Source organism: Akebia trifoliata, chromosome 3, assembly GCF_017979445.1.
Source record: "Akebia trifoliata isolate Shusen 1 chromosome 3, ASM1797944v1, whole genome shotgun sequence".
Taxonomy (NCBI): domain Eukaryota; kingdom Viridiplantae; phylum Streptophyta; class Magnoliopsida; order Ranunculales; family Lardizabalaceae; genus Akebia; species Akebia trifoliata.
Genome location: NC_141377.1, coordinates 57,070,196 through 57,083,731, shown reverse-complemented (window position 1 = coordinate 57,083,731; position 13,536 = coordinate 57,070,196). Strand labels below are relative to the sequence as shown.

The 13,536-nt window shown below is 35.1% G+C and overlaps 1 protein-coding gene across 1 annotated transcript; it reads right to left on the bottom strand.

Annotated features, from left to right (window-relative positions):
* Positions 1-1,476: 1,476 nt before the first annotated feature.
* On the bottom strand, positions 1,477-7,648 carry LOC147408268 (putative ADP-ribosylation factor GTPase-activating protein AGD8). The gene is made up of 7 exons (XM_086437184.1): positions 7,439-7,648; positions 7,188-7,306; positions 4,900-5,341; positions 4,052-4,312; positions 2,767-2,892; positions 2,406-2,507; positions 1,477-1,890 (listed from the first exon to the last, which is right to left on the bottom strand). Exons 1-7 carry the CDS (start codon positions 7,505-7,507, stop codon positions 1,783-1,785), a joined length of 1,227 nt encoding a protein of 408 aa, XP_086293310.1. The 5' UTR covers positions 7,508-7,648; the 3' UTR covers positions 1,477-1,782.
* Positions 7,649-13,536: the final 5,888 nt, after the last annotated feature.

Here is a 13,536-nt window from a genome sequence, read left to right as displayed (position 1 = left end):
ATTTTTGTCGTATTCCAAAGTGCTAACAAGGATCTAGAGATATATATATATGGGAAATGTTCAGCAACAAACATTTTGGCAAAACATTATTCAAAACATGGGTTAGAGGTTTTGGAATGGGCTGATTTTTGGAGAGGATGATCTCTACGGTGAGGAGATCATCATCACCAAAAATCAGCCCATTCCAAAACTTCTAACCCCATCAAAAATGATTTACGAAAAATGGACGGTCCACAATTTTTCAACTTGTAAACTAGGGCTAGAAGTTTTGGAATGGGCTGATTTTTGGTGAGGATGATCTCCTCACCGTAGAGATCATTCTCACGAAAAATCAGCCCATTCCAAAACCTCTAACCCATGTTTTGAAAAATGTTTTGCCAAAATGTTTGTTGCTGAACGGGACCCTCTATATATATATATATATATATATCTATATATATATATATATATATATATGGGTCCCGTTCGGCACCCTAAGTTTTACCACACACTTTAACAAACACGTTTTGTCTTACATGGGTTAGAAGTTTCGGAATGAGCTGATTTTTGGTGAGGATGATCTCTATGGTGAGGAGATCATCCTCACCAAAAATCAGCTCATTCCAAAACTTCTAACCCCATCAAAATTGATTTACAAAAAATGGACGGTCCACGATTTTTCAACGTGTAAACATGGGGCTAAACATTTCGGAATGGGCTGATTTTTGCGGAGGATGATCTTCTAATCATAGAGATCATCCTCACCAAAAATCAGCTCATTCCAAAACTTCTAACCCATGTAGGACAGAAAACGTTTGTTAAAGTGTGTGGTAAAACTTAGGGTGCTGAACATTTCCCTATATATATATATATATATGAGACGGTTCAAGGGACAATAGAGAGATCCTCACAAAATATAAGCCCATTCCAAAACTTCCAACTCCAATTTACAATGTTGACTATTAATTATTTGTAAACCCCTTTTGCTAGTAAAGAGATCATCCTGACAAAACAAAAAAAAAAAAAATCAAACCCATATACGACAAAAACCATTGTCATAATATTTGTCCCTTGAACTGTCTCTGTATATAGGTTTCCTAGCACACTTGACTAATCCTCAAGGCAAGTGCAATCCCCTCCACTTCACACGCATGAGGGTAATTTTTGGGATAAATCACCAAGGGTGGCCACAAAGGGGAGTTCGATCTCAAAACTTCCACTTCTTGAGGTATGGTGTTGGCGTAGGCCATCTCACAAACACTATGGGGTTTTAGGAATATATTTTATGACCAAACATTCCAAAGATTGAATCAAATTAGTAAAAATACACTTAATAAATAAAAAATTCAAGATCAACTAAATATCCATCATCTTTTATTTTTTCTAAATTTCTTAACGCACCCAACATGCTGAATTTCTAAACAAGTGTGAGATGACTTCCATTTTAAATCTAAGGGAAAAAAGAGATGGGGATAGGCAGTTTAAACCCAAGGCATGTAATGTGTATCAAATCATCTCAGCTACTAATCGCGCCTCTTAATATAGAATTACAGTTCAAGACTTGAAATCATCCCAACGATAAACTGATTTATGTTTTTCAGATACAAACTAAAACACATTTAGAGTAAAGATCCTCCAAAAGAAAGCTTGACACCGCCTGACCTGAACAAATTCCAAGAATTCAAATCTTATTTTACCTTCCGAAAGAATTTCCAATAAGCTCTTTTAGCATCTAGATGTTTGTTGGTATTGTAACGAGTTGTCACGCACACACCAGTATCCTGATGATAATGGTCATATTCTTCAGAGGATTCTATCTTGGAGATCTGTCATGAAAGTTGAAGCCAGGGAAGTAAGCTTCTTCCCTGTCTCTCCAGCAATATTCTTCAGGGAAGAAATATCCTGTGATGCCTGAAAAAGGGAAAATAACAAAAAAAACCTTCCTTAACACAATTTTGTTATATCCGTCAAATTTCCCCCATCATCGTCTCAAATTTGTTGCGAGGATGACAGCAGAGATTGTAAATATGCCATAATGTATTTTTCTAATAAAGATCACAATTATCTGCCTACCCTCATCTTACTTCCAAAGGTAAAAAAAAAAGGTTCCTGGTAACACGTCAAGTAATAAGCAAAGCACAGATTTTTATTTATTTGAGTTTATAAGTGATCTTCTTTTTTTAGTGATAAATAGTCTAAAGTAAACTAAAGAATTTAAAATAAATAAAAAAATTGTTTTCCAGAATCTAAGCAGAAATAATCTTAGCCAGGTTGACTTTATACTGGATTTTTCATCATGATTAAAGTGGAAAATTTATACACATAAGGAGCTGAGCAAGATGACAGCCAATGATTTTAAGTTAAAATTTCAGATGATAAAAAAAAAAAGGCAAAGAACGGGAACGTGTCAGAGTTGAGATATGTACTTGGAAAGAGATTCGGTTGATGAGATCAGCTGCAGTCAGGTCAAGCCCAGAATCATCCATATCGTGACCAAAGAGATCAGCACTGGATATGGCAGTTGAACCCTACAATAACCAAGGAAAAATTAATTTGATCAGAGCCAGAAATTCGTAAGGTTAATCAACCTGAACAATAGATCCGATTTCTGAGTAAGGTAGGAGGACAAATTCAGGCAGACAAGTAAACTGCGGGTAAAGGTCCACAATATCATGATCCAAGAACCACCTCGAAAGAAGGGAAGTTATAAGATCCTAAACATTGTGAAACAAGTGGAGTTATCAACATTGTGTAATGAATAAAACTATAGTGAATAAGTACACATACCGAGAACTTCTGCAAGGACGCTTGAGCTTCCATGTCTCTGGTTTTATTCTGATCACCGAAAAATTGGGCCGATGAAATGGACTTTGCATTTGAGAATTTCTTCCTTGCTTCATCAGTTTCTTGAATCTGAGCATTGCAAGGTGCAAGAATAAAAGAGTAGGTATTCACATGGTACACAGAGCAATTGCTATACAATACAAAGTAGGAACAGACAATAGATATAACACAATTAACAGAAATAGTCATTGAAATAAAATCCATTGGCAAGGTGCTTCAAACTAAATGTTGTACCTGCCTCTTCACCTGCTTGCTGATGAAAAAAAAAGATGCTTTTAACAATGAAAGCAAAGATATATAGAGATTCTATTGCCACACCAACTTTTGTTAACACCACCCTGATTCATAAGTAAATCACCAAAGAATTAGCAAACATCTTGGGGTGGCGTTAGCAAAAGTTGGTGTGGAAATAAAATCTCTCGAGATATATTCAGAATATATAAGTATTAGCATTAAATGTAACATACAGGAGGTCCATAAGACCAAGCACTTGGTATGAAATTACTAGAAGATAAATAATCCAATCTTCCCCACCAACCAACATTTACAGACAACCCATGCTCAGACATTGGGTTCAGTAGTACCCTTTACAAATTATAAAAAAGATGTATACCAATGATTTAAATTCTTGGAGCATGTTCAAAGACATTCTTTTTTTCGGGTTTTCGGGCAATCATAAAATAATGTTCTATAGGCGGCTCCGCAGTTAGCATTCGTTGTTTCTTCAGGTGGATAATAATTTGAATTTCTTCCATCCCCCCAAACATCACAGTCCACAAAATCAAAAGAAGTAGAAAGAGCTTATTTGACAATCTGTAACATATTAGAGGCCGACAAGTGTTACTTGCAAACCATGTTCAAACCACTAACAAGGGGAGATTCTGCAAAAGCTTCATCTAGACCATGGATTGTTATTCAAACAAGAGAGAATTATAGTTGAGGGTGCTGCATCAGGCCAAGTTTGGCAGGGAATCACTATATAAGTTCTAGGTTGCAGATTATGTAGTAATATATATAGGGTCAGGTTCAAGGGCCATATACAAAACCAAACATTGCACCCACCATTTTTCAATATATGAGTCAGAAGTTTTGGAATGGACTGAATTTTTTTGTGAGGATGCTTTCTATAGTGAGGAGATCATCCTCACCAAAAATCATCCCATTCCAAAACTTATAGCACCAAGAAACCTCCAATTCAACACAAACAAAAAATAAATAAATAAATTACCTGTGCTTTAGAGGAAAAGGAGCTAGCTTTCTTCTGAAAACTGCTATCCATTCCAAATTCCTCAAAGAAGCCTGATGACTTTGGAGCGGAAACATGATCAAACACATGCTTGCTTCCAGAATTGGTACCAGAAGATTGGACATTCTCTACATACTCAAAGCGCGAAGGAAAATATGAGCTAGATGTTGTGGTTGCATTAACAGAGGTGGTAACAACAGGAGCTGGTTCATCTGGCTTCTGCTCATAAAGATTTTCACTTGTCTGCATTTAAGATTGTACTAGTTAATAAAAGCTAGCACATATCATGCGAAAATGAAACAAATATATCGGATTCAGGATAAGATTTTTCTATTAAGACCTAGATCCACATTTCAGGAATCCTTCAAAATGTATGTTGTGGGTTTGCTCAGTTCAAATTCGGGTTCGTGGTTCACCAATCAAGAATGAACCTGGTCGTAGGGGTAGGCAGAGATGTGGGTATTTGAAGGTTGAAGTGATGAATAGAGTGAAAAAGATATTGAAAGTGGAAGATTTGGGGAAGAAAAAATAGATTTTTTTATTTATAGGTTAAAGATGAAGTATTTGGTCATTCTCCATCAGACAATTAATAAAGAAGGTCAAAGGGGCATGCTATCAATTTGAAAATTTAGGAGGATATTTCAAATACTATCAATACGCTGGGGGGGGGGAGGGATGGGAAAAAAATTAACTTAAAATTATAAAGTATGTTTGGCTCGCAACATTTCACGAACCAAGAGTGAACCATACCGCAAACTGGTTTGGTGATTTAGGTAACCCTGGTCTAGAGATCAGATATCTGTAGATAATAGGCAAAAGCATCCATCTACCTTTGTGGTAAGCTTTCGCACACCAAGGCCTCCGGTCTTACTTCCAGTTCTTTTTGCTCCAGAGGGCTTTCTAATAGAACTGGTAACTACAGTATGAGAAGGAGCTTTAGGTGATGCAGAAATACCGGGAGTTTCATGCCTTTCACATGAGCTTTCCTTCGGAGCTTCTACTTCCTTAACATGAGGAAGCCCATTAGCCGTATGTGTTGATTGGGAAGCGATGGGTGCTGAGGGTAAAGCAGCCGCCTCTTCAGTAAAGCTTTTAGCAACTTCTTTTGAAAGTATTTGCCTATATAACTCAGCAGCTCTTGACGTATACTTCGCCTCAATTTTGCCTCCATCAGTCCATCCGTGCTGCTTAAAAAATACTTGGGCTCGGTTGTTACCTCCAAAACTCATCACCTTCAACTGCTCTGGAGTCCATGAATCTAGATTTGTAGACCTGGGTGAAATAAAACAAGCTCTTCAATCAAGCATTTTTTAAAGTCTTGAAATACACACCCAAGAAAATAGTCACGATCTCTTAATTGTTGAAGTACTGATGGAAGAAATTATAAAGTGATAATTTGATTGACCTAAGGAATATTTAAGTAGAGTTCAAACCAAGGTCTAAAGAACAGAACGGCCATCAAGGTGCCATCCATGTCTGAACCAAGCTCAACCAGACCAGAAAAAAAAAAAAAAAAAAACCCAAGTTTAAATGAAGAACGAAATTCATTTAACTAGTTTATAAAAGAAAATGGTGCCAAACCACAATAATCATTCAAGAAAACTTTAGTGTACGGAAAATAGATGTCATTATGTCGATGACTATATTTCCATCAAACAGTACAAAAAACAAAAAAACTTAAGAGCTTATAATACATATACATTATATAACTGCAATCAAAAATTGATAACTGAATTCACTCGGCATCACCCATTAATGCCATAGGTAGGACATCGATGTGTGTATCTGTTATATGCTCAAGAATGAAGGGAAGTTTTCCATCACTATTGCCGTCTATCCTACACTCTTCTTTTATTGCCAACATCATCCACAAAACCAGTATTCCTACCCAGTAAAGGTAATTTTTGACTCAGATATAACAATTATTAAAGCAATAAAAAAAAAAAAAATAGTGTCTTACCTTTGGACCTTCTTTTGGTTATTATCATTCAAAATCTATTGATTCTATAAACACATCACCGTCCACATCTTACCCCAATTACTAGGGTTAAGAACATGAAACATATGCCATTTAACTCTATCATGAACCATATGTTCAGTTAAGGTATGTTCCTCTATATCTTTTCTTACCACATTTTTTTTGGCCTTCCTCTTGCCCTTTCAGAACCCTAGACATGCATCAATGCAATATTCACTAATGTTGCTATTGGTCTTCTTTGCACATGCCCAAACCATCTTAAACAAATTTCCCTTATTTTGTCTCTTATTTGTGTTAGTCCTGATTTATACTCATTACAAATTTTTCTTTCCTAGTCTAACTATGCAAAAATCTCGACATCATCATCATCCTCAATATGCTTCCTCATTGTATGGACATGTTCTTGATGGCCCAACACCGGGCTATGTAAAGAATACTGCTCTTATTGATCTCCATGAAGCACCAACTTCTCTTACTCTCCCCTTGTTTTCTCCTTCATCTTTATTTTTCACAATTTAATTCTTAAACACTACAACAAAATAAATAACAACCACAAAATGAAAGTTTATAAGCCAAAGAAAAAAATCAAGGTCATATAACATAGTAAGAGAATATTATGCCCATAATCAAAAACAAATTATACAGGATTCTTTCATGATTTTTGAATTATGTTAATTTCAAATTCATTTCAAAGATATCATCAAAATGAACAATTCCAGCAAACAAAGCTCAAAGCGTTTGCATCCTCAGCAATGATCCTAAAGTAAACCAACACAATTAATTCCACCCCCTAAAGTGGATCGACCAAAATTACCCACACCACATTCTTGTGTGCAATTAAATTGAATCACGCCCTCCTTCAATCTATTGATCTAGGGCATCAACTGACTAAACAGAATCAATCTACGATCTCATTGCCATTTGATTAGTACCACATTGCCCCTTGTAGAAAGAAAACCCCGTAAGTAACGCATTAAGAAAAAACCTAAAACACAAACGCATCAAATCATTTAAACAGACAAATCGTCGTGAAACCCTACATAGTTCTACAAGCAACAAGATCCCCCCCAAAAATTGAAGGTAGTAGAAACATCTCCTTGTGTGCAAAAATGGAGATCCAAACAGGCCCTAAAAGAATACCTGACGAAGCTAATATGCACTCCGAGGCTACGATGAACCGCAGAACAGTCGATGCAGAGGAAGATCCCATACGTAACAGATGCCCATGTCGGATTCTTCGCATTGCAATCGAAACACATCTAAAACCAAAAACACAAAAAATTGTATCAAATCGAGACCAAAAATGTTAAGATCCGAGAAGAATTTATTCAGATCTGATCTGCAAAACGGTTAAAAAATCAGATCTTGATTACAAAAAATCAAATCCAAACCTTATTCTCAGACTTCGCTTTCAGCTTTCTAAAAACTGTGTTCTTGTCTGTAAAGCTATCGGACGCCATTAGAGAGAGAAAAAGATTAAAGATTGTGAAATTCTAGGGTTTCGGAGAGAGACAGAGATATAGTCCCAAGAGGAGGAAGGTTTCTGAAACAGAGTTTACCTCCTCAGGGAAAAAAACGAAGCGAATACGTGAGACGGGGCTTTGTGCAGGTTTTTTATTTTATACTTCATCTTTTAATTTTAGTGACGAAAATGTCCTCAATATTTCTCTGTTATTACCAATTACTAAGAACCAATTTCCAGCGGTTGGTATTCGCTGCGTTTTGTGGCCATTTTGCTGAAAATGACGTAAATAGCCTTTGTTGGCTGGTTGATAGGAGTTCGAGGACAAAATTCTAAGAATTTTAAAAAATAAATAAAAAGTATTTATGGATAATCTGACAAATTCGCGAATCTTAGATCTGAGCTATACATGCTTCCCTTGAGATACACTTTTATAGGGAAGTGTAGCTGCAGGGGCGGAGCTAGGATTTTGCTCATGTGGGGGCAGCCAAAAGTAGAAAAAAATTTGTGGGGACAATTAAGAGTGAAAAAAATAGTTGTGGGGACAACTAAGAGTGGAAAATATTTTTGTAGGAGCAATAATGGTAGATTTCTTTATTAGCCACTAAAATATGTCGCAATAGCACATTAATCCATAGAATTTGAAAAAAATTTTGGGGGCAAGTGCCCCCACACCCCCCACTCTAAATCCGCTCCTGTGTAGCTGTGTATCTCGAGAAATGCATATCTACAATTCTCGAATGTCAGGGGGTAGTCAATTGAGTTTGCCATGTGGGGTAGTTAGATTATCACGATTCATTTTAAAATTGAGAGTTCACCCATTTCTAGAGTCCGACCTTGAAGCGGGCAGCCCGCTTCAAATTTTGAAGGAATCGTCCTCGTTACAAGACACGGTGAGTTTTGAATTTCTTTCACGCCCTTACATTTTCATCCAAATTTGAAAACACCTCATAAAAAAAAAATGTCACATGTAATCCAAGGAAATGGGTTCCTTCAAAATTTTGGAAGTGTGCTAGCCATTTAAAATTTTTTCCCATTGTCTATACATTGGATTAAGTTCAAAAAAAGTTCCTTTTTTTTTTCTTTTTCTAATCTGTTTTTTTTTTTTTTTATGAAATCTTGAAGGCTGTGGTATTGGATTGTCAATGTGATCATCCATGTGAGTCTAATAACCTTTAATAAGAACTGAAATCTTATTAAGTTAATATGGATAGTTTGATTCTTTCTTTTTTTTTTTTTTTCTCTTTTTTGACGGGTGACAAAGAGAAATCTAGCATACAAGCCAGTGTATAAGAGATTGCTACACAGGCAGACAATCCCATCTCCCCTTCCTAGAGTGGATTTACAGTGGGGTTGTGGGAGCACTTGCCTCCCACACAAATTTTCCAAGTCTATGGATTAATTAGCTATTGTGACAGATATTAGTAGTAGATAGAAAAATCTGTTGTTATAATCCCCACAATATTTTTTTTTCACTGTTAATTGTCCCCACAAAAATTTTTCTACTCTTAGTTGCCCCCACATGGGCAAAATCTTGACTCCGCCCTGTCCCACGTTTACAGTGGGTTTGTGGGGAATTTGGATTCACAACTCGTGATTTAAAGTGAATTAGATTCAGTTCGATCATACTTCAAGCATAAAAGAAGCCTTACAACGACAGTATTAAAGATTTTTTATGTATACAAGTGTAAAATGGGAAAAAGTACTTCATATTTTTATACGTCGATCCATTTGATTTTCAATTTGTCAAATCCAAATAAAAAAAATCCACAAACCACAGCTATATATTGGGTTCGCAATCTGTTGGTAGGAGACTTGTTGAATTCTACAAATCCACTCGCTTCGCACCAAATTTTTCTTTGAAATGTTATGGCATGCAATGAGTTGCCTCAAAGTGGATATAGACCTTCCCATATGGCACCATACCTAACCTAGATTTTAAAAGTATGCCTTCCAAACTAAATGGGTAGAAAACCTATGACCCAAATTATTTCATGTCCCATATGCAAATAATCACCCTCTTCACAATCTGACCAAAAAGATCATTTTGATCGTCGATCTTTTTCTCTATTTATATTTGTACAAATGAATATGTTATCGAAGGTTGATAATTATATCGAACTTTTTGAATAATTTTCACATAAAAAGATATTATAATTCAAATGGGCCTTTAGCTATAGATATCATTTGACATAACGCGTCTAATGAAAATTTATTTATGATGGTTCATAAGAAAGATTATATGCTTAAGCAGTTAGTTTATCGTATTTGACTCTAGTGTTACAACACCACCCAAAAAGAGTTGTAACTGTCCTTCCGTGGGTATCACAACTTCTCTAAATTTAAGGGTTAGAAGGCCTTGCAATGTAAGTTTTTGGAAATTGTAATTTGAAGGATACAAGTAGATCGTGGAATCATGAGAATGGTAATTCTAACTCCCACAACTCTGCCTTCCAAAACAAGCCTTAGTAATGGTGTGTTGCTAACATTTGGTCAGGCAATTATATTCCCTTGTTTTTAGAAGAATATGGATGTTCGAAGATATTTTTGACGATATAATTTGAAAGAAAGTTACTGAGGGCAAGGAAGGATGTGAATTTTTGTTGTGTATAAGATGTGTTGTATTTTGTTTGAGCTACACAAAGTTGCGGGGGTGCAGGTACCAAATTTGTTAAGATTACAAAAATGACAATCGTATCATATTTTCTAAAGGATTTTTTTATTTTGGGGGATTTCTTATTTGAGGAGATTGTTTCATTCTTTCACATATTTAATAAAATGATTGAAGAGAATCCCCAGTAAACATCTTCCCATTTCAACCATAAATTAGGTGTTTTGTGTCAAGCGTCATTTGTTACACCAACACAAAAACAAAGTCTTTTCCTGAAGGTTTGGGGTTGGCTAAATGAGTCATCTTCCTCCATTTCATTTTATATAAGCCACTTTATTTTATTTTTTGGTTAATGAAAATGATTTCACGTTCTTTTGAGTCTTTCAAAGGATTGATGTTTTGTAATTAAAAGTTGGAGTGCCAATAGTACTTCACTAAACTTATCAAGAAATTAGTTGTTTTTATCTAGAAATAATATTTATAAAAAAAAAAAAAACGGTAGTTAATACGTGTAGGATGGCAATGGAGCATGTTTGGGTTGGGTTTAGCTTTAACCCATTCCCAACCCCAATTAATGGTGTTCACCCTAAACCTAGGCCTATCAATGGATATTCGAAAATCTGGATCCGACTTCGAATTTTATTAAAAAATTAGATATTATTCGATTTTTTTAAATATCGAATTCGAATTCAGATGTTGCAAAATTCGAACCAATAATATCCGATTTGATTTAAATATATGTATAATATATTCACGTTTTATAACAAAATCTTTTTTTTTAAATATTATTATATAACAAAAGACAAAATTGTTGTTTTTCCATCGTGTCTCGCACTCAAAACCCTCTTCATCTTCTCTCTCAACCTAAACGAACCAACAAGTGGGTTTAGAAGTGCTAACTACTTCAACTTATGTTGACAATTATTTTATCCAACGAGGAGTGCTAATTTAGGTACTCTCTTTTTCTTTTCAATCTCAAACTAAAAATCTTATTTTATTTTTTTCCTTTCAAATTCCTTGGCTTCATCCTTGAACAAAAAATAACTTTAGTTTTTTTCTTGAAAATCCATTGAATTCAATCTCATCTTCAATGTTATCAATAAAATACTTGATTTTTTGCTCAAAATTTTCAAAATTTTTCTATTTTTCAAAAATCAAATTTTTTTAATTGATGTTTGAACGTTGAAGATGATTGCTATTGAAACTAGGGTTGAGATTAGTTTTGGAGAGAAGAAAAATCTTGGTACAGGTTAAAAATGATAGTACAGATCCAATCAATTTTTTATAAGATTTTTATCTGATAAGATCGGATGTTTTTAGATATCTGATAGATTTTTTGAATTCGAATTTAGATGTTGGTTCATAGGATTTGTTGGATTTCGAATTTAGATTCAAATATTGTAAAAAAGAAAAAAAAATTAAATTCAAATTCGGATATGATCACATCTAATTCGATTAGTATCCGTTTACAATCCTACTCGAACATGCCCCGACGTAGACTAAGGTATGAATGCTTTAACACATCCCCGTCTAATAGTATTTTTAAAACCTTACCCCTCCGCGATATGAGGTCCCGGCGGATGAGCATTATTCTTTTTATTTTTATTTTTATTACTAAAATATCCTCAACTGAAATGCTTAATCCCAAGTTGTAGTTATAGATAGCACTTTAACGTGTGACGTAAGGGCACACTTTCACAAAACCCTTTAAGCGTTGCTTACCAAACCAACTTTTGACGGAAGTTCGGCCAACGGTAACCATCACATCACCGAACTTTTTTTATGACGCAGAGTTTGATGTACTCCCTCCGAAAATGTCTTGTGACTTGTGCCCTAAATCAATAGGGACATGTTAGTGGATTTGTACAAAAACAGCATACTTTATTGGTGAGTTGTCAGATTTGAGAATTATAATTTTTATTAATTGATCTTCAGCCGTTGATTTATTTATTTATTTTTATAAAAATTATTAAAATGAGATTAAATATTTTAATATTTATAAAAAATAATTTATTTTTTTTAAATTACCAAAATCGAATTAAGTCACTGGACAATCCACCATTTTAACAACTTGCTAGATTGTCCAGCATTTTAAATGGGGACTAAATTGTTGGGGTTTTAAAACAAACTATTAAAACATTAGAAAGTCGAGTATTTTAAATATTTAAAGGGTATTTTTGGTAAAGTAATGTTTCTTAACACATTAAAATGCCGAACAGTACATGATTTGTAGAGTTGGTTACATGGCACCCATTAGGGATCTTAAATGCTAATTTTCCTGAAGAACTAGTTCACGATTTGAGAGTTGATCCGAAAGCAATGGTTTCAGCCATCATTGTAATGGAAGTTGGAGCATTCCTTTGGGGAAAGAGTCCCTTTTGTCTAATATTTCTTCTCTCATTGGTTAAATTCCCATCCTTGATGGAGTTCCAGAGTGATTTGGAAGATAATGCAAATGGTTTATACTCGGTTAGTTCAACGATGAAATATCTATCTTCCCATTCTAGCCATCTTGTTTGGGTGCACATGGTATGGAACAAGAGCATTATTCCTAGACAAAGTTTTATAGTATGACTTGTCCTCAAGGGTAAATTAAAAACCTTGAAGAAACTAAAGTATTGGAGCTTAACGATTGATGCGACTTATTGGCTTTGTAGAACCCACGAAAAAGACACCAACCACATTCTTAGTGGTTGCCATTTTGCAAGATGGGTTAGGACAGAAATTCTAAAGAAGTGCCTGGTGAGTAGACCTATCGAGGAGTGGGCTGATGAGGTTGAATGGGCTTCCACAAGCTTTAAGGGAGGTAACCCTAGCCAAAAAATTAAGAAAGTGGCTTTTTGCGCATTTATATACCACATATGGAGGGAAAGATGCAATATGATCTACCCAAATTGATTCAATGGCCCGAAACAAGTGCTTTGAAAAATTATTGAAGATGTTCAGATTAAGTTTGAGGACATCTTAAACAAGATAGAAGACTCCGACTACAATAGATCTTTCTTGCATGTTTGGGGTACCAACACTACCTTTGTTTACAAACCTAGTATTTTCTGCTCTTAGTTGAAACCAAATCAGGGAGTGTATGCCCTTAACACTAATGGTTCGTATACAAAAACTAGAATGGGCTATGGGACGGTCGTTCGAGACTAAGATGGTAAGATTGTGACTGCCTTAGCTGGGCGTGAAGAGCCAAAATCGATTATATACCATGAGATGCAAAGTATTCATTTTGGATTAAAGCTTGCTAGATCCAAAAGTTGTTCTAGAATCTTGCTTCAATTGGACTCCATTATGGCAGTTAAGATTCTAAATGGCAGATGGAGCTCTCCTTGGTACGTCCTTCAATTGATTTTGTTGATCAAGAGCTCATTGGCCAACTTCAATGTTGTTAGTTTTTTACATGTATTTAGAGA